At 39.5% G+C, this 21,296-nt stretch overlaps 1 protein-coding gene across 2 annotated transcripts; it reads left to right on the top strand.

Moving 5' to 3' along the window:
- Window positions 1–739: 739 nt before the first annotated feature.
- Window positions 740–20,956, top strand: LOC132280176 (uncharacterized). 2 transcript variants are annotated; one of them, XM_059782310.1, is made up of 6 exons: window positions 740–1,278; window positions 10,685–10,814; window positions 19,382–19,509; window positions 19,599–20,188; window positions 20,277–20,540; window positions 20,685–20,956. In XM_059782310.1, the coding sequence occupies exons 1-6, from the start codon at window positions 787–789 to the stop codon at window positions 20,689–20,691; spliced, it is 1,611 nt and encodes a 536-aa protein (XP_059638293.1). In that variant the 5' UTR covers window positions 740–786; the 3' UTR covers window positions 20,692–20,956. The 2 variants fall into 2 exon arrangements, with proteins under 2 accessions (XP_059638293.1, XP_059638292.1); XM_059782309.1 differs by having other exon boundaries at window positions 10,685–10,826.
- Window positions 20,957–21,296: the final 340 nt, after the last annotated feature.

Here is a 21,296-nt window from a genome sequence, read left to right as displayed (position 1 = left end):
AGAAGAGGGGAGGGGTTCGAGCTCCGGCGTGGGCAAAAAAGTATGTGTGTGTTTGCTTTACCAAAATAAATAAATAAATAAATAAATGTTTAAAAGTAAAAGAATCTACTGCTAAACTTTAAAACAAACAATATCCAAATTTCCAAACCTAAAAGTTAATGAAAGTAAGTTACTTAAGTATTATTAAATTTTTAGTATATTGTTATATAACTTATATTATTTGATTTTTATCTATAAATGACAGAGTTTACTTAATTAAATTAAATTAATTACTTTTTAACATAATTAACCTTATTTGGTCTATTTAAGTTGGGGTAAAATCAAAATTTCTCAAGATTCACACTAAATTCGTAAATTTATTGTTAAAAGTAGTCGAATTCTTGAACAAAATACACGATTTTACCTTACACAATTCGTCGAATTGAACTTTAAAAATCGGTGAATTCTTAAATTGAATTCGCGAATTCAAAAGCACGAAAGCGTCTCAAACCGCCAATTCACATGCGGAGCAATGGAGTACCAGTGATGAGCGAATTATGTAACATATGTATTTTTCTGTCAACTAAAAAAAAAAAAAAAAAAAAGATTTTCAACTGGTCATCATGATCGTTGTCGGACAGTCCAACGTGGCCAGCACTTTTATTTTTCCTTTGTTTTTATTTAAAAACAAAAAACCCCGTTTGCACACGGGGGAGTTACATACATACCCCCACTTGCTCTTAAAAAAAAAAAAAAAAACTATATTTACCTCCTCCTCTTTCTCACCCAAAAACCCTAAATGCATCAATGGCGTCAAGATCTCTATATCCCTCCTCTCTCTCACATCCAAAACCCCTAGATTCAACAATTGCCTCAAGAGCTCTCACCACAATCTACTGGAAGCTCCGCACCTTCGCTTCGTCCGACTGTAATACCGAATCAGCTATTCCAACTAACAATTCGGATTCGGACTCGCACTCCAAACAGCTTCCTCACGCCGAAGATAAGAAAAACAGAGCATTCAATCGTATTCTGAAAGAAGGGCCAGTATTCCCGTGCAAGGTGATGGAAGACGAGAAATATGAGAGGTTGGAAATAACGGGGACGCGTAAGCAGGGGCTGAAGCTGTGGGTTTCAGACAAATCTATCCACACCAAGGTAGTGGAAGAGGTGGATGATGATCCTCCGTCTGCGGAACAGTACCGGAGGACTTACTACAGCAACATCGATCTCCCTCAGAGACGCTACAAGATGGGAAAGATCGTGATGGAGCTCAAGAACGTTGTGTTCAACATGAAGGTAAGAATTATTCCGCTAGAATTAGCGATTTAGATATTTTGCTGTATTAAGCTGTGTTTGTAATCGAGGGATTTGATGGGATTTGGATTTGGAAAATGTTTGGGACACGATTGATTGATGGGATTTCAAATACCGTTTTTTACCAATTTGAAATTGGAAAAAATTAATTTAAACTTTCAACTAAATTTTCTCCAATTCTGGTTCAAAATCATCAATCCCATGCACATAACACAGTACTTTCTGTACTCATGTCTTAGGTCGTCTAACTCTCTACTGACTATATCTCTATATTCTTCTCTATTCTTCCATCTTATTTGAGTATTTTGCTTTCCATATCCTGCATATCGAGTTTAGTCACTAACTTCCAACTGCATATCCAACTGCATATCCACGTTAGTAAACTAAATAACATAACTTAATTTTATACTCAATGGATTTGTTATATGACTATTTGAATAGCTTATATTACAGAGGGATTACAAGCCATTGTTGTTGTGGAGCAAAAGCTAATACTCTTATTTATATTATAAAATTGGTTCTAGAATAATTCAAAAAAAATATAAAAATGATATTTACAAGCAATATATTAAAGTTTGTTTATTGCTATAAAGGAAAAGGATTAAATGAAAAAAAACATTCTTGTGGTATCCAAATTGCGCATACAGCACCCCTTCTGTTCTAAAAAAACCCCTCACCTAATGATTTGGTTCAAATCGGTCCCTTCTGTGAGCTGTAAAATTACTTAAATACCAGTGTAATGAAATAAAAAAAAAAAAAAAAAGGTTATATCTAAAATGACCCAAAGGAAACGGCACTTTACAAGTGTGTATCTCTTCCGCATGTTCATCTCATCCATCCCTCAATTTCATTGAATAGGGTTTCAATTTCACTCTTTGCTTTCTTTTTATATGAAGGAAAATATTTCTAGGTCTTGGGGCTCAAGTCCTAACTCTTACCCTTGTTTGTTCTTCTATCTTTCGATCTCTCTTATATACATATACGAATGTGTATACACATGCGCGCGCGCACACACACACACACACGTATATATTCATCTGAGATTATCATTGATTTGGATATTGTGGTGTGATTAGTGTGACAATGGCAAGTTTAATTGGAAAACAAAGTGTTGGAGGCATGAATCTGAATTCAAATTCGGGGATGGACTGGGTGGCATGTGGGTTTCGGTTCCGATTTTGGATTTAAAGTTATTGGCTTCTTTGTCGTTTTTTTTTCTTTCTCTTGGATTGAAGTATATCTGTTGCTGCATTAGGAAACACGCTTGCCGCTATATATATATATATATATATATATATATATATTAGTGTTGTTAAGGGTGCACCTAGGCTCCAGGCTCATACAGGCGCAACACTTGCACTTGTTGTGTGCCCTGGTACGCCTTTGACAACATTTGCGCCTTTAATATGGAATGTGAATATGCTTTAATAGTACTTTAAACTTCCAATTGTGTGCCTCACTCCACTCATGCGTGCGCCTCGTCTCACTCATGCGTGCACCTTGCCTTGTGCCTAGGCTCCAAAGGACCTCTAGTGCCCTTGGGCCTTTGATAACTCTGATATATATATATATATATATATATATATATATATAAGTATAAAGAGAGAGAGAAATATGCTTGATGCTAGAGAGAGAGAGAGAGAGAGAGAGAAGTAGGCTAGACAGAGAAGGGGGGAAGGGGGGTGGGGGGGGGCTAAGAAATTAGAATGACAGACTTTATACACGTTATATTTATACGTGCGTGTGTATGCCTAACATTTTGACAGTGTTTATGCATATAGGTTCAAAAGTTAGGAAATTGTTTTGGTTTGTAGAGAGAGATTCAAATGCAACAAATTGAGATACTTCAAGAGAGAGATTCAAATGAATATATATATATAGAGAGAGAGAGAGAGAGAAATAGAGAGAGGAGTCTAAGTGAGTTGCAGAGGGCAACGAAGAGAGAGAGATTTGGAGAGGTAAAAGCTAGTGATATAAGAGAGAAAATTGTGCTTGCTGTCTGAGAGAGAAAGAAAGGATCACTTTTGTCTTTAATCATAAATATCATGTCACGTGTTGGTCACATGTTGGTCACATGATTAATTTAACTGCTCTTCCTGGCGAATATTTTACGGAAGGTAGTAAGATGCAAGAATTAACCAAATGTGTTGGAGTTATATATCAAATTGAAACATTAGGGTGTAATATGCACAATATCTATAATACAAGGGTGTTTTCTAGCATTTAATCCTAAAAAAAAAAAAACCATTATTTTCATAAAATGGGCAACATGTATTTAAAAATGTAAATAATCTAAGAGGGGATACAAATACAAATTTGAACAGTGAGCTCTAAATATAATCCATGCTAAAAGGTTATGTCTCAATGTCAAAGGTTATTCAGTCACATGTGGTACTTATGAAGTATCGATCACAGTTCCAAATTCAGTAATATTAATTTTAAATTATGAAGACATTCAATTAACATTTGTTATACATGTACAAGAAGTATCATCTTTCTTTTTTTTGATAAGTAAATATGTATTAGAAAACGTTCAAAAAAGGAACGCATCCCCAAACTACACAGAGGCAAGAGCCAACAAGAAAGGTCCTATGGAACCCAAAAAAATCAATAATCTCCTCTATAGATTTACAATATCTCCCCATTTCCCAACAAAAAAGTGAACTAATGATAAGAAATTTCAAAAGTCCCAATGGAAAATTCCTCCCTCAAAAGATCTTCTATTCTGCTCCTTCCAAATGCACCACCAAATGCAAAAGGTTGCCACCCTCCAAAAATCACGGGTGTGGGCTCCCACAAAACATCCTCTCCAAGCGTCTACCAATCCCCTTAAAGACCGAGGCATGACTCAATGGATGCTAAACAAGCCAAAAATAAGACTCCAACAATCATGAGCCACTGTACAATGCAAAAGAAGATGATGCACTGACTCTCCATCCCTTTTTGACATGCAACACCAATTCACCGTAACTTGTCTTTTCCTTCTCAGGTTATCAAGGATCAAGATCTTACCCCAAACTACAGTCCAACCAAAGAAGGCCACTTTGAGAGGAGTCTTCGAACGCCAAACTGTCTTCCAAGGATAATCAGCACCTGAGAAGCCAGAAAGGCAATAGAAAAAGGAACGAACCTAAATTCCCAGTCTTAAAAATGCTGCCAAAACAGCATATCCCAAATAATCCTTCCGCCATGAAGTCAATAACAGTCGGCAACCAAGGCGTGCCTATCAATGGCAATCTTGAAAAGCCTGGGGAAAGAAAAGGCCAGTGGACGATCTCCACACCATTAGTCCTTCCAAAACCGAATGCCCCTACCGTCCCTAGCTCTGAATCTGATGTTTTTAGAAACTTCATCCCAACCCTTCCGAATGAACTTCCAACCACCAACACATCCAGGCTCCAACTGATCTAACCGCGTGAGAGGACCAACCACCTCTCTCCTCCCCAAAGCGGCACAAAATAACCCTCCTCCCCTACAGATGCCGCTTGCCTCCAAATCTGCACAACCACTTCCCTAGGAAATCCCTTTAAAATGAATCAATCTCCCCAAGAGGCCGAGCGAAAGAGGTCTACACACTTGTTCCTAACGAACAAGATGAAACTTAAACTCCTCCCCCAAACCTACCCTAAAGGAAATTTTGCTGAAGTCTTTTAATCCTTCTAGTCACGAAGGATGGGATTTGAAAAAGAGAGGGAAAGTATGTAGGGAGACTCGATAGCGTGCTCTTCATGAGAGTGACCTTCCATCCCTTTGAAAGATACTGTTTCTTCCACCTGGCAAATTTTCTCTCAAACTGTTCAATCACGGGGTCCCAAACCCCCACCCTCCTCAAAGGAAATTTCGCTGAAGTCTTTCAATCCTTCTAGCCACGAAGGATGGGATCTAAAAAAGAGAGAGAAAGTATGTAGGGAGACTCGATAGCGTGCTCTTCATAAGAGTGACCTTCCCTTCCTTTGAAAGATACTGCTTCTTTCACCCAGCAAATCTTCTCTCAAACCGCTTAATCATGGGATCCCAACCCCCCACCCTCCTCGACGAAGAGCCTAAATGCAATCCTAGATAAGAAATAGGAAAGAGCTGACCATGCACCCAAGAACCGCAACAAGTGAAGCAATATCTTGAACCTCCCCCACAAGGACAAGGGTCCTCTTGCCCACATTTACTTTCAAACCAGATACTGCCTGAAAGCTAACCAAAACACACCTCAAGTATGTGAGCTGGGACACATCAGCATCACCACAAAAAACCAAAGTATCATCCACAAACAGCAAATGAGAAATCTCCATTTGATGGGCCCCACATCTCTACCCATCCTGAAGCCCCTAATGAGGCCCAGATCCACAACCTTCCTCATCAATCTGCTAAGAGCCTCCATAACAATGATAAATAAAAACGGAGATAGAGGATCCCGTCTCAAGCCCCGAGAATTTCCAAAGAAACTAGTCGGAGATCCGTTCACCAGAATTAAATATCTCACAAATGAAATCAGGTCTCAATCCACTTCCTCCATCTCTCCACAAAACCCAACCTCTCCAACGGATACAACAAGAAGCTGTAGTTGACGTGATCATAAGCTTTCTCAATGCCAAGCTTACAAAGGACTCCTGGAATTCCACTACTAAACCTAGAATCCACGCACTCACTAGCAGTGAGAGTTGAATCCAGAATCTGTTGACCACTTATAAAAGCATTCTAGGATTATGAAATGCCATCATCCAGAGATACCTTAATCTTAGAATAAGAACCTTAGTTATTAAATTATACATACATCCCACCAACTAAAAGGTCTAAAGTCCCTGAAATCAGACACCCTTCTTAGGGATGAGGGCAATAAAGATGCATTCAATGACTTCTCGAACTGCCCATGAGAATGGAAGTCATGAAATGTTCCCATCTCCTCACCCCTAACCACATCCTAGCTCTCCTACAAGAGTCTCATAGTGAATCCATCAGGACACGGGTCTTTGTCGCTGTTGCAACTCTTCAATGCATTCAACACTTCCTCTTCCGAAAAAGGAACCTCTAACCTATCCCTATCCATCATTGAAATCAAATCAAAATCAAGACTGCCAAGCCGAAGTCTCTAACTTTAGGCTTCAGTGTAGAGTCTTTGGTAGTAAGAGATGATGCCCATGCAAACCTCCGCCCATGAGAATGGAAATCATGAAATGTGCCCATCACCTCACCCCTAACCACATCCCATCTCTCCAACAAGAACCTAATAGTGAATCCATTTGGACCCGGGTCTCGTCGTTGCAACTCTTCAATGCATTCAACACTTCCTCTTCTGAAAAAGGATCCTCTAACCCATCCCTATCCATCGCTGAAATTGAATTAAAATCAAGACCGCCAAGCTGAGGTCTCCAACTGTAGGTTTCAGTGTAGTCTCTGATAGTAAGAGACAATGCCCATGCGCACCTCCTCCTTTCTACACAACTCCACCCCATTGATGCAGATTTGCCTAATATAATTGCCCTCCTCGGAGCATTGGCAAGCCTATGGAAGAACCTTGTATTACAATCACCCTCTTTAAGCCATAAACCCCGAGATTTATGACATCATGGGCGTAGGTCGGTTTTGGCTGAACCATGTATATCTTGTGTTTGTGTGTGATTGCTTTGTTGGCTTTCATTCGATCTTTGTGTTCGAGCGCTTCCGCTGTGCCCCAACATGAACCATACGGTCTAGTTCGGTTCATATATATTCACCTGTTCTACCGATTTTTTGTGCACCCCTAATTATAATGAGTGAGTGGGTGTATAATCAGATCAGTTGGGGTCCAATCACATCAAAGATGAAGTTGCTAACTAAGGGAGCAGGCTTGTCAGGTAATAAAAGAGAAGTATGAAATGCATTTGTGTAGCTGAAATAAGAATGCTTAGCTAGATGAGAAGTATGAAACACATTTTTGTAGTTGAAATAAGAATGCTTTGGTGGATGATACAAGTAATTAGAAGTAATATGGTTAATAATTAATGCGTGACATAAATCAAGAGCGACACTTGTTGCAAATACGATAAAAGGAAGGCCGACTTAGGTGGTCTAGACATGTTTAATTTAGACCCGTTGATGCAACCTTTTTTTTTTTTTTTTTTTTGATAAGCACCGTTAAGACTTCAGAAATAGAAGATTAGTTTCAAGTCAGATAATACGAAAATTTTCCACTGGCTTGCTAATGCCCATAGAAAGAGTAATCATATAGGGCGAATTCGGGTGGATGGTTCGGAGTTGTGTGTAATGGGATCGCCGCCTTTTACCAGAAGCTATACACTGAGCCGTTAGGATGGAGACCCAAGCTGGACGGGCTTCATTTTGAGGCTATTTCTGAGGTGGATAGAGATGGTCTTGAGATGCCTTTTTTCGAAGAGGAAGTGCTTAAGGCTTTGTCGAGCTGCAATGGCGACAAAGCCCCGAGGCCATATGGGTTTACTATGCGATTTTTGTTGGAATGTTGGGAGGTGGTGAGAAATGAGGTGATGGGGGTACCTTTCAGGAGTTTCATTCTAACGGAGTCTTCGAGAAGTCGTTAAATGCCTCTTTTATTGCCTCATCCCTAAGAAGGGTGGTGCTTCCGATATTAAGGATTTTAGACCAATTAGCCTTGTGCGTTGCATTTACAAGCTTATTGCTAAGGTTCTTGCTTTTAGGAAGAGGGATGTCATGGATGGAATTATTTCGGATTCTCAGAATGCTTTTGTAGGAGGACGACAGATTCTTAACTCAGTTCTTATTGCAGGCAGATGTGTGGATTCTAGATTGTGAAATGGAGTCCTTGAAGTTTTATGCAAACTTGACACTGAAAAAGCTTATGATCATGTTAACTGAAATTTCCTATTGTACTTACTTCTGAGAATGGGGTTTGGTAGTAGATGGAGGAAATGGATAGAGGCATGTTTTTCGGCAGTAAAGTTCTTTGTTTTCGTGAATGGATCTCGGTTTCTTCAGGTGCTCTAGAGGTTTGAGACAAGGTGATCCCTTGTCGTCTTTTCTCTTTCTTGTCGTAATGGAGGGTTTGAGTAGACTTATGAGGAAGGCAGAGGATCTCAGTCTTATCAAGGGCTTTAGGGTGGGCAGAGACTTAGCTTTTCAAATGGAGATTTCTCATCTCCTGTTTGCAGATGATACTTTGGTCTTTTGTGATGCTGATGTGTCTCAACTTAGATATTTGAGGTGCATTCTGGTTTGTTTTCAGGCGGTTTCTGGACTGAAGGTCAATGTGGCTAAGAAGTGTGCTTGTTCCGGTTGGGGATGTTCAGGACATTTCCTCCTTATCTGCAGTTCTAAGGTGTAGGGTGAGTTCTTTCCCTATTCCTTATTTGGGTCTGCCTTTGGGGGTCTCCTCTAGGAGGGTGGGGATTTGGGACTTGTGATAAGAGTGTGCTTGTTCCGGTTGGGGATGTCCAGGACATTTCCTCCTTATCTGCAGTTCTAGGGTGTAGGGTGAGTTCTTTTCCTATTCCTTATTTGGGTCTGCCTTTGGGGGTCTCCTCTAGGAGGGTGGGGAGTTGGGACTTGTGATAGATATATACGTTAAGAGGTTGGCAGGATGGAAGAAGCAATATCTGTCGAAGGGGGGAAAGTTATTCTCATAAAGAGTACTCTCTTGAGCTGCCTACTTATTTTTTATCTGTGTTCCCAATCCCATGCTCTGTTGCTGAAAGGATTGAAAAGATCCAAAGGGATTTCCTTTGGGGTGGAAGGGGCGAAGAGTTTAAGTATCATTTCGTCTGGTGGGAGTAAGTTTGCAAGCCCATCAAGTTGGGTAGTCTCGGTATTCGGAGGTTGGTTCCTTTTAATCGAGCTCTCTTGGGTAAATGGTTATGGAGATTCGGCAGGGAAAGGCATCGCCCTTGGAGAAGGCTCGTTTCATGTCGCTTTGGGGAGGAGAGCGGCGGGTGGTCTACTCGTTCAGTCTCTATTGCGGGAGGAGTTAGTGTGTGGAAATCCATTCGGAAGGGTTGGGATGTTTTCTCTTCCCATATTAGATTTAAGGTGCATGACAGTAGATATGCTCGTTTTTGGGAGGATTTATGGTGCGGTGATTAGCCGTTATCTTGCACCTTTCCAAGTTTGTACAGCATCGCCACCGATAGACATGCTTGTGTAGTTGACTGTTATCAGCTTGATAATAGTGGGATTACGTGGGATGTGAGCTTTCTGCGTTTTTTTCAGGATTGGGAGATGGACGAGGTATGTGTTTTTCTGGATATGTTGTATAAACAGGAGGCAGTTGGCAGAGGTAGTGATGATATTAGGTGGATCCCCTCGTCCCATGGTTGATTTGAAGTACGATCTCTGTTTCGATGCTTAACCAACTTCGTTGGCATTGATTTTCCATGGAAGACCATATGGCGTTCTACTGCTCCTACTAGAGTGACATTTTTTGTTTGGACAGCTGTATGTGGCAAGATTTTGATGATTGACAATTTGAGGAAGAGAGGCAATTGTATTGTTAATTGGTGTTGCCTTTGCAAATGAGATGGTGAGTTAGTGGATCATATCCTCTTGCATTGTCCAGTGGCGTACGACTGTTGGAAACTTATATTTGGTTTATTCGGTATGTTTTGGGTAATGCCGTCATCTTCCAGGGGATTGATTAACGCATGGAAGGGAGCCCGTATGAGAAGCAGTGTTCGCGACTATTGGAGGATAGTTCCGCATTGCGTTTGGTGGTTCATTTAGAAGGAGAGGAATAGTAGAATGTTCGAAGGGAATGAGTCGTTCATGGCGACGCTGAAACTTCATATTATTCGTTCTATTTTTTAGTTACGTGAAGAGGAGTTCTTGCTCCTCTTCCGATGACTTAGTTAATTTTTTGGATTCTTTGGGTCCTTAGAACCCGGTTCCACTCTTGTTATGGGACGCGTTCCTCTTTTGAGCGCTTTTTAATCGATTATTATTAATCAAAAAAAAAAAAAAAGTTAGATAAAAGAAAAATAGGCAAACCAATATGGGATAGAATAATTAGACTTGATTGGAAAATTAAATATAATGGGAGAAACAGATTTCAATAGTAAAGAATGAAATAAGAGAGATACTTACCAAAAAATAGAACGAAATAAGAGAGAGATGGCCTATTCCATGTATATGGGATAAAGGGTAGGATAATGATCATGATTCCAAACTTATAAGAAAGGGGAAAAAAAAGAGATGATGATCCCGACTTGATCAATGTAATTATTCGACTTGAATAAGATTGCCCTTTGCTGCTACATTCTTCATATAGCATATATATATATATATATATATATATATATATATATATTTCATATTGTTGTGGAAGACAGAAGATTATTGGTTTACCTTTAAATTTGGATCTTCATTCAAATGGAAATTACATCTTCATCTGTCATATCATATTTGGCTGACTGAATTTTTGTATTGTTAGCCGCAAATGATGATGAGGAACACTTATGACAGCCGGCGATGGTTTATGAGTCGTACTGATGCAGTTAGCGATGCAACCAATGTTGAGAGCAATGCATTTTCTACTAATGAAGCTGGTGATGCAATAAATGGTGAGGGCCCAGGTAAGTGTGTTTATAATATGCATGTGCCCTCATTTTTCATTACTTTTCATTCGAATGATAATTTTAGTAAAAGTTATGTGATCCAAAAGCTCTATTTATAGCTTACGAGCTTAGAGCCTGATGCAATTGTATATTTTCATTGTTTTAACCTGTAAAGTTCATTTGCATTATCCTCATAATATGTTGCACAATATATATTTTACCATTTGGAAAAAAAAAATCCAATTTCAATTTGGGTGGGAGCATCCTTTAGATTGATACCCCGTATTAAAAAGAAAAATTATGGAGGGGGGAAATTTGTAAATCTTATCTCTACGTATCCTAGTGGGAGTCAAATGAATACATAAAACATAGATACTTTTTGTTCGGAGATTTGGTATGTTCAATCTATAGTTGTTGCATAATATTACTTATTCCTTTTTCATAAAATTCATTTTTACTTCGATTCTTAATTATTTAAGACCAAACCTGGACCGAGAACAGAACTCAAGTCATGGTCATGATAAGAGCATGAATTTGAGGTTGCAGTTTACAATTATTAATTCATTCAAAAAGTTGACCAGAAGGCAGTGCAAATAGTAGTTGAAGTTACATTTCGTCATTTCTTATCCATTATTGAAGTGCTAATGCTTCTTCTTCTTCCCTTTTTTTTTTTTTTTGGGTGGAAGGAACATATCATAGAATAGCTCTCGAATGCATCCCAAATACAAAGCTCAGCCAAAACAATATGCTGTATCCTCAAATTATCCTTAAAAATCATCACTTCCTTAACAAATTTACAATTTCAACCATTTACCGTAACAACTAACAAAATAAGAATAGAGAACTTGAGTGCCCAAATAGGAGTCTCCTCCCCATCAAAAGATCCCCTATTACTCTCTCTACCAAATACCCGACCACGAGCAAAGAGGAGCAACCATCCAAGCATCTCGTGTACATCCTCTCCAAGCTGTAAGCATGCTCTATGTAGAATGAGGCATGACCAAAGAAACACCAAAGCAGACAAGAATAAAGTCCCATCCCAGTCACCAGGAAATGCAAGAGTAGATGGTTCACCGACTCTTATCCATCTTATGCATACAACACCAATTGACCATCAGATACGCGGCCTACGCCTTCTCTTGTGGTTATCTATTGTCAAAATCCTCCATAAAGTTCTCCACCCAAAGAAAGCTACCTTTAAAGGGGTGGTTTTGGTGCGCCAAATTGCCTTCCAAGGAAAAAAGGCAACCCCTCCACGTTCAAAGCCCCAGGTCCGGATGGTTTCACTATGAGGTTCCTTCTGGAGAGTTGGGAGGTGGTTCGTCAGGAGGTTATGGGCACTTTTCATGAGTTTCATTCTACTGGGAGGTTCAAATAGTCGTTGAATACTTCTTTTATTGCTCTCATTCCCAAGAAGGGAGGGGCAACTGATTTTAAGGACTTTTGACCCATTAGTCTGATTGGGTGCAAATATAAGCTGATCGCTGAAGTCCTTGCGCTTCGTTGGGGGGGGGGGGGGGGGGGTTTTGGATGGCGTCATTTCTGATTCTCAGAATGCGTTTGTTGGGGGGTAGACAGATTTTGGATTCCGACCTTATTGCCGGTATTTCAGGCTCAGTAGCGGGATTCCGGGTGTTTTGTACAAACTGGATATTAAGAAAGTTTATGATCATGTTTGCTGAAATTTTCTGTTTTATCTGTTAGAGAGGAATGGAGGCGATGGATTGTTACTTGCGTCTCGTCTGTCAGATTCTCGGTGTTGGTCAATGGGTCCCCATCCGGGTTTTTTGGCAGCTCCCGTGGTTTGAGGCAAGGAGACCCTCTTTCTTCTTTCTTGTTCATTATTGTCATGGAGGCTCTTAGTAGGTTAATGAGGAGAGTTGTGGACTTGGGGTTTATTCGGGGCTTCAAGATTGGTTCTGACGCAGCTCATCAGTTTGGAAATTTCTCATTTGCTTTTCGCGGATGACACTCTGGTTTTCTGTGAGGTTGAGGAGTCCCAGTTGAGATACTTGCGCCGTGTCCTTGTTTGTTTTCAGGCAGTCTCTGGGCTGAAAGTCAACTTGGGAAAGAGTGTTCTTGTCCTTGTGGGAGATATTCAGGAGGTGGAGTTTCTCGCAGCTGTCTAAGGGTGTAGGACGAGCTCCTTCCCTATTTCTTATTTAGTCTTGCCTTTGGGTGTCTCGACGAGAAGGGTGGGAAGCTGGGACCCGATGATTGAGCGTTTCCAGAGAAGGCTGGCAGGGTGGAAAAAGCAATACCTTTCAAAGGGGGGAAAAGTTACTTTGGTGAAGAGTACTTTATCTAGTCTCCCAACTTATTCCTTGTCGCTCTTCCAGATCCCCTCTGTTGTTGTTGGAAGACTTGAGATGCTCCAACGGAATTTCTTGTGGGGTGGTAGAGGTGAGGAATTTAAGTATCATCTCGTTCGATGGGAGCAGGTTTGTAGGCCCCTCAGGTTGGGAGGCCTAGGGATTAGGAGATTGGCCCCTTTCAATAGGGCCCTCCTAGGCAAGTGGCTTTGGAGATTCGGCAGTGAATGACATAGGCTACGGAGGAAAGTTGTTTCTTGTCGGTTTGGAGAGAGGAGGGGGGGGGGGGGGGGGGGGGGTTGGCTAGACTGGTTAGGTTGCCTGTCGGTGTGGGGTTTGGAAATCCATTGGGAGAGGTTGGGATGATTTTTCAAAACATATTAGATTCAGAGTCCGGGAAGGAAGGGATATCCGGTTTTGAGAGGATGCTTGGTGCGAGGACTGTCCTTTGTCTCTTCTGTACCCGAGGTTGTTCAGGATTGCTGTTGATAGACATGCTATGGTTGCTAACTGTTATCGCCTTGATAGCGGTAGGTTGTCTTGGGATGTTTGGTTCCGGCACTCCTTTCAGGATTGGGAGGTGGATGATGTCATTGGTTTGTTGGACCTTCTGTATAGACAGGAGATGGATGGCACCTGGTCGGACTCACTGACTTGGGTGCTTTCTCCTCAGGGGAAGCTCCAATTCCGGTCCTATTTTCACCAGCTTTCAGATTTTCGTGGATCCATCTTCCCGTGGAAAGCGGTCTGACACTCGATGGCTCCTCTTAGGGTGGCTTTCTTTGTGTGGACTGCTATTTGGGTCAAGATCTTGACTTTTGACAATTTGAGGAAGAGACGACATGTTATTGTTAACTGGTGTTGTATGTGCATGAATGATGGAGAGTTTGTGGATCATCTTCTCTTGTACTGTCCGGTTGCTCACACGATTGCTGGAGCCTTTTGTTGGGTCTTTTTGGAGTTCACTGGGTTATGCCCCGGACCTCAAGGGATTTGATTGATGGTTGGAGGGGCCAAAGGGTGGGAGCGCGCGTTCGTCATTTCTGGATGGTGATTCCCTTTTGTATTTGGTGGAGTTTGTGGAAAGAATGCAATCGAAGATCTTTTGATGGGTAGGGGACTTCCATTGGGGCTTTGAAGTTCGCTATTCTTTGCTCTCTTTTTTGTTTGGGCATGGGGAGAGATTGTATTTCTTTGGATGAGATCATGGACTTTTTGGGGTCATTGGGTCCATAGATCTCATCTTCTTCTCTTTTTTCCTGTCTTGTATAGTCCTTGGGACGCGTTCCCCTTTTGAACGCCTTCTATTGCAATTTACTTTTCAAAAAAAAAAAAAAAAATCATTTATAAAGGGCGAACCTCAAAAGTCAAATCTCCAATGAGAAGCCACTCCCATGCCCACTCATCCTCCTCTCCCCTACCGATCTACTGATTGTACAACATCCCCCGGAGCTCAACAGAGTCCTCCACCTTCCAATCTTGAGATGGTCTTATGAATTGTGTTATACAAAATCGGTCTCCTGTTATGAAGGCGATAGCAATCGGCTATTGTAGGAAGTTTATGTGCTGCAATCCGAAAGAGTCTCAGAAAAACCACCGGTAATAGTATCTCTCCACACCAGTCATCCGCCCAAAATCATATACCCCTGCCGGAGCACGCACCTCCACGGAGCACCAACCATATCTCCCTTCCCCGAATTACAGCTAATGACCCTCCATCATAAACTGTCCCTCTTGATCTCAAATCTCCAAAGCAACTTCCCCAACAAGGTTTTGTCGATCAAGTCCAACCTTTGAATCCCCAGACTGCCTACTTGAATGGGCCTACTCCCAATTGAAAAGGTGATACTTGAACTCATACCCCTTATTGCCCCACAAGAAGTTCCTTTGTAGTCTCTCCATCCACTGAACCACGATGGCTGGAGTTTGAAAGAGAGAGAAAGTCGGTTTCAAGACTCAAAACCATTCTAATGAGTGGATCCCACGAACTTTCCTCTTGAATCATTCTAATGATTGGATCCCATGAAGTCACCCTCCTCGGTGGAGATCCCCCCAGGGTAAGCCCAAATACGTCGCTAGGAAAGCTCCCACTGCACACGCCAGAATATCAGCCAAACTTTCCCCCCCCACCTTCCCACTGGCACAATGACACTTTGTTGGGGATGTTTCAAATTCTTATTGGGTTGGGTTTTGGGTCATAGTTGTCAAAAAAGCACTGGGCATGCGCCTGAGGTGCATCAAGGCGTTGATTCAGCGTTTTAACAGATAGCCCGGGCTAAGTGAATTGAAAGAGTCACGCGCCTTTGATATGATGTGCTGGGCCTGTCGCAAATATGTGTGCCTGATTAATGCTCTGCCTTATATAATGTTTTTGCTTTCCATGTGAGCCACTAATGTGTAAAAAATAAAAAAATAAATCAGAAGGTAAAGAAGACGTATTTGGGACAGAAAAATTTAGGGCTTGCAAAGGAGAAAAAGAAGGCTGGAAGAGCGAATGATTGGGTCGTCTCTCTATTCTTAAGGTTGACAATTGGACCTCAGGTATGCAGTAAGCTGCTTCTTCTTCTTCTTCTTCTCTCTCTCTCTCTCTCTCTCTCTCTCTCTCTCTCTCTCTCCTTCAGCTGAAACCCTGAAAGTAACAGCTCTTCTTCGGCTGAAATATCTGGGTTTTTTATTTTTTATTTTTTGTTGCTGCTCTTCTTCTTCTTTCACTTGGAAGCTCGTGTTTTTTTTTTTTTTTTTTTGCTGTTTGTGCTGCTCTCTTCTTCTTAAGATGGAAGCTCTGGTGTTTTTATTTCTTTTTCTTTCTCAACTGAAAACTCTTTTTGTTTTAAAATCTGTTTTCCTGATCTTGTTTTTCTGAAAGCCCTCTGTGTTTTTTTTTTTGAAAGCTCTGTTTTGAACAGAATAATTATTGTGTTATAATAGTTTTGAGATACAGATAGTGAACTAAGATCCGTATTAATTATGAAAAAAATGATGCAAGTGAATGATCATTAAATTTATTTTGCCCGAATTCTGCCACTTTTTTTCATTCTTTTGAAGTTTTTTAATGCTGAAATGAAGTTTGAAGACCATCATGGGCTTGAAGTACTTGAAGTTGATTATTTTCTATCAGAATCTCAATCCAGATTCTGTTTCTCAGTTCTCAGTTTTCAATTGAATTACAAACATGAAATATCTTCCAACTCCAGAGTTCAGAATCTGATTTTCTGTATTTTAATTTGCTGATTGTTTTTTTCTATTCTCTCGAATTGACATGCTAATATTGCTGTGAAATTGACATGCTGTTGCTTTTACATTGCATGCTTGCTGTGATTTTCTGAAGTTATTTTGTTGTCTTGATTGTAGATTGTACTATGAAAGATGCTAAGTGAAGGAGGTGCAAGAAAGGATCCCTCGTGGAATTACGCACATTTGGCGGATCCAAAAGATATAAATGCATTCACTTGTAACTTTTGTGCAGAAGTTACAAAAGGAGGTGTTTTTCGGGCTAAGCAGCACTTAGCTGGTGGATATAGGAATGTGAGTGCATGCACAAGATGCCCAGTGAGTGTTAAAGAAGAAATAAAAGAGTACATTAGAAAGAAAAAGGAAGAAAAAGAGCAAATGAATTTGTTCCGAATGATGATATTAATATCATTCATGGAGAGGATGAGGAAAGTTTAATTTGCAATCTTTTATTGCTATCATTCCAGAACATCTATTCCATGCTTGTCGTTGCTAGTTTTAAAAAATGAAGAAAAAAGTCCGCAATGAAAGCGTATTGCCCAGAGTTTGAAATGGTTTCAAAGATCTAATTCAGTGAGCCACTATCGTGTAAAAAATAAAAAAAAATCAGAAGGTAAAGACGTATTTGGGACAGAAAAAATTAGGGCTTGCAAAGGAGAAAAAGAAGGCAGAAAGGGCGGAACGATTGGGTCGTCTGTCTCTTCTTAAGGTTGACAATTGGACCTCAGGTACACAGTAAGCTGCTGCTTCTTCTTCTCCTTTCTCTCTCTCTTTCTCCCCTTCTTCTTCTTCTTCTTTGGCTGAAACTCTGAAAGTAAAAGCTCTTCTTCGGCTGAAATATCTGGGTTTTTTATTTTTTGTTGCTGCTTTTCTTCTTCACTCGGAAGCTCTTTTTTCTGATTTGATTTTTTTTTTTTCTTTTGTTGTTGTTATTGCTGCTGTTTGTGCTGCTCTCTTCTTCTTAAGCTGGAAGCTATGGTGATTTTATTTCTTTTTCTTTTTCGACTGAAAACTCTGTTTTTTTTAAATCTGTTTTCCTGATCTTGTTTTTCTGAAAGCTGAAACCTCTCTGTTTTTTTTTTTCTATTTCTTTTTCTGAAAGCTCTGTTTTGAACAGAATAATTATTGTGTTATAATAGTTCTGAGATACAGATAGTGAACTAAGATCAGTATTAGTTATGAAAAAAATGATGCAAATAAATGATCATTAAATTTTTTTTTCCCGAATTCTGCCACTTTTTTTATTCTTTCGAAGCTTTTTTAATGCTGAAATGAAGTTTGAAGACCATCATGGGCTTGAAGTACTTGAAGTTGATTATATTCTACCAGAATCTCACTCCAGAATCCAGATTCTGTTTCAAAGTTCTCAGTTTTCAATTGAATTACAAACATGAAACATCTTCCAACTCCAGAGTTCAGAATCTGATTTTCTGTATTTTAATTTGCTGATTGTTTTTTTCTATGCTCTCAGAATTGACATGCTAATATTGCTGTGAAATTGACATGCTGTTGCCTTTACATTGCATGCTTGCTGTGATTTTCTGAAGTTATTTTATTGTCTTGATCTAAGTCACACAATCCTTCTCAACAGGTGTCGCTCTTATGCACTGACCGCACTCTCGCTTAAATTCTCACTATTTATGACATAATTTTCCCGCTCCCGCTCCCGCTCCCGCTTTATGTGACTTAGGTCTTGATCGTAGGTTGTACTATAAAAGATGCCAAGTGAAGGAGGTGCAAGAAAGGATCCCTTGTGGAATTACGCACATTTGGCGGGTCCAAAAGATATAAACACACTCACTTGTTACTTCGCAAAAGTTACAAAAGGAGGTGTTTTTCGGGCTAAGCAACATTTAGCTGGTGGATGTAGGAATGTGAGTGCATTCACAAGATGCCAAGTAAGTGTTAAAGAAGAAATAAAAGAGTACATTAGAAAGAAAAAGGAAGAAAAAGAGCAAATGAATTTGTTCCAAATGATGATATTAATATCATTCATGGAGAGGATGAGGAAAGGTCAAATTGCAATCTTTTATTGCTATCATTCCAGAACATGAATTCCATGCTTGTCATTGCTAGTTTTAAAAAATGAAGAAAAAAGTCCGTAATGAAAGCATATTGCCCAGAGTTTGAAATGGTTTCGAATATCTAATTCAGTTTGAATTTTTGCATTGTGTTTAGCTATACACACCCTGCCTAATTGTACAGCGTGGCTAAGCCACACAGGCGACACCCGAGCGCTGAGGAGGACTTTACATGATGATGACTGCATGGCATGAGGAGAGTGGAGTGCTAGTGTCTTCCAACTTAGTGTAGAGAAATATATAGTTTTGTAGAGAGAGTCGGGAAGATTTTAGAATATGTAGAGAATTAGAGAATAGAAGAATCTAGATGAGTAGGGAATTTTGTTGAGTTTGTAAATATCTAAAATATGTAGAAAGTTAAAGAGTAGTGAGGAGGCCTATAAATAGATGACTAGTGTCATATGTAACCAACAAGTCCTAGAGTGTGAGTTGAGAGCCAAGTGTCATTTGTAACCAAGTCCTAGAGTGTGAGTTGAGAGCTAAATAAAGAACTTGAGAGCTAGCCTTGTACAACGCATTTTTTGAGAGCCAAGTGTCATTTGTAACCAAGTCCTAGAGTGCGAGTTGAGAGCTAAATAAAGAACTTGAGAGCTAGCCTTGTACAATGCATTTTTTTGTAGTAATAGAAGTGTTCTTTCCTCTTGCTGACCCAAGTGTGTTAAGTGTGTTAGTCTGCAAGCCCAGTGAGAGGGCAAGGGCTACTACAACATTAGTGAGCGCACGAGTGGGAGCGCGCGGGCTCGAGTGACCATGGGAAGTCGGCTGACTGTTGCAAGGAGATACAACATCTTGCCACACGGGTTTGGCTGGAGTAGTGGAGAAAAGTCCTTGACATATAGAAACAATCAAGAAAGATTTTGGCGTCATATGATTAAAATGTTTATTTATTTGTTGTTATTTGCTACTATATTTCTGCCTTTAATGATATTTTTATATTATGCCTCTTTAGGAATCCTTCATCGTATGGTGCGTGCCGTTTATATGAAGGAAGGAACGTTTCCAAACATTGATACTTTCATCATAAGTTTAGTATCTTTGATCAAGAAGGGAGAGGTTGTTAACTACTACCAATTTATGGTAAGTTCAACATGTATATATAATTTTTAATCTTTATATGATTAAAATTATTTTTTTAACAAATATATTGTTTGATCATTAAACAACAGGCTATTTGTAGAGCCCAACATCAGTTTTTTGTAAAGAAGCACGACATAGGATTAGAAAAGTATGGGTTGTACAAAAAAGACCACACTGATTGGCATGCGGCTGGGGTTTCCAAGTCAAGATATGTCTTGATACAAGACTTCATGTTTTGGTTATCCTTTATTCCTAGACAATATGATGAAATGATTTATAATTACATGTTTAAGCAGCAAATTTATGTTTTGGAGAGTTGTCCGATTGTTTTTCTAACAGACGGTACATGTCCATGTTTTTGGCATCCGCCACCTGTTGGTTGGTACAAGTTAAGCGTTTCTGGGTTTTTTAAGGTAAATCTTGATGGGACGAAAGAAGCTTCTTGTGGAGAAGTATTCCGAGATTGTAAGGGAAGGATTTTGGAAATTTTCCATAAGCCACTTCCTGATGCAACGTCTAGAGATGAAGTATTCTTACTTGGAGTGCATCATGGGATTGATGAAATTCTCCGAAGTAAATCGGAAGTAAAGGAAATAATATTTGAGATTGACCATAAAACAATTGTCAAGGTGCTAAATGAAGAGAAGCGTATACCAGTGGAATATTTAGAACTTTATAAGTAAGCTTTTTGTATAAAGTTTGGGTTTATTCTTTAAATTTAGATTCCTGTTTTCAATTATACTGATATAAAAACTATTGTTTTGCAGAAAAATTATTGATATGTTGTCAAAATTTGATGTTTGTCGCATAGAATTTCCACATTCTCAAGGAAACGCTGTGGCTAATAGAGTTGCGTATATAGCTTCACATTTGACTGTGGGACAGAGTTTTCCGAAAGGCGATAGAGGTTTTGAGACACAAGTTATGTGTGATCAATTGAAGATTCCACGACATGAGATCTTTCCGAAAAAAGGAATTGAAGCTGAAGAATCATCGGATGACGAATTTTCTTCAGAAGAATCTGAAGTCGGGTACTTTTACTTTGCTTTTGAAAATGTATTTTAAATTATTGAAAAGAAAAAGTTATTGTGTAATCCTAGTAAGTTTTTGTTTGCTATATATTCTAAACTCTACATAATGACAATCATACTTTTTTCTGCTCCTATTTTTTCTAGGTTTTAGGGGCAACATGGTATTAAGCTGGCAGTTGACGTGCTGGAAATCATACTGCAGGAGGGATTGCAAAAAAGATTCTGGCCCTACAAAATGCCGCCTTAATTATTTGGAATGTGATGCTCTTGACCATGAGGATTGCAATAATTGGGCAAATTGTAGAAATTTTATGAAGGGTTGGATCCTGAGAATGTTATCAAGTACGTAATATTTAAAAATGCTGTGACAAAAAGTGTGTTCTCCAAGTTTCTTGAAAAATAAATTTTTTATTGTTTGTGGTTGGGTTTCAAAAAATTTAGGAATGTTTTCTCCAATTGGTATCACTTGCTTCCACAAACACTTTGTTGTTTTTATTTCATTACTATTACTAAAAATTGGCGTCAGTTCTCCATGGATTTTTAAAGTTACAATTCTCGTTCTGAAAAACTTAAATGTGGAACGTCCCAATGTAAATTTGCATAGCAATTGGTGTCATTTCTAGCACGATTAATATGCTAATTATTTAACTGTACTTTTATCATCTATTCGAATGAAACATTTTATATGTTTGGATACATTAAACATTTTATTCTAATGGAGCTGCTCAACCCAGAATTGAAATCTTGGTGCTTAGA

The sequence above is a fragment of the Cornus florida genome, unplaced genomic scaffold, assembly GCF_030987335.1.
Source record: "Cornus florida cultivar Cherokee Brave unplaced genomic scaffold, ASM3098733v1 CherokeeBrave_3.0.0_Hap2_Chr10, whole genome shotgun sequence".
NCBI classification, from domain to species: Eukaryota; Viridiplantae; Streptophyta; class Magnoliopsida; order Cornales; family Cornaceae; genus Cornus; species Cornus florida.
The sequence above is the reverse complement of the archived record's forward strand: the minus strand, read 5'-3'. Positions and strand labels throughout refer to the sequence as shown.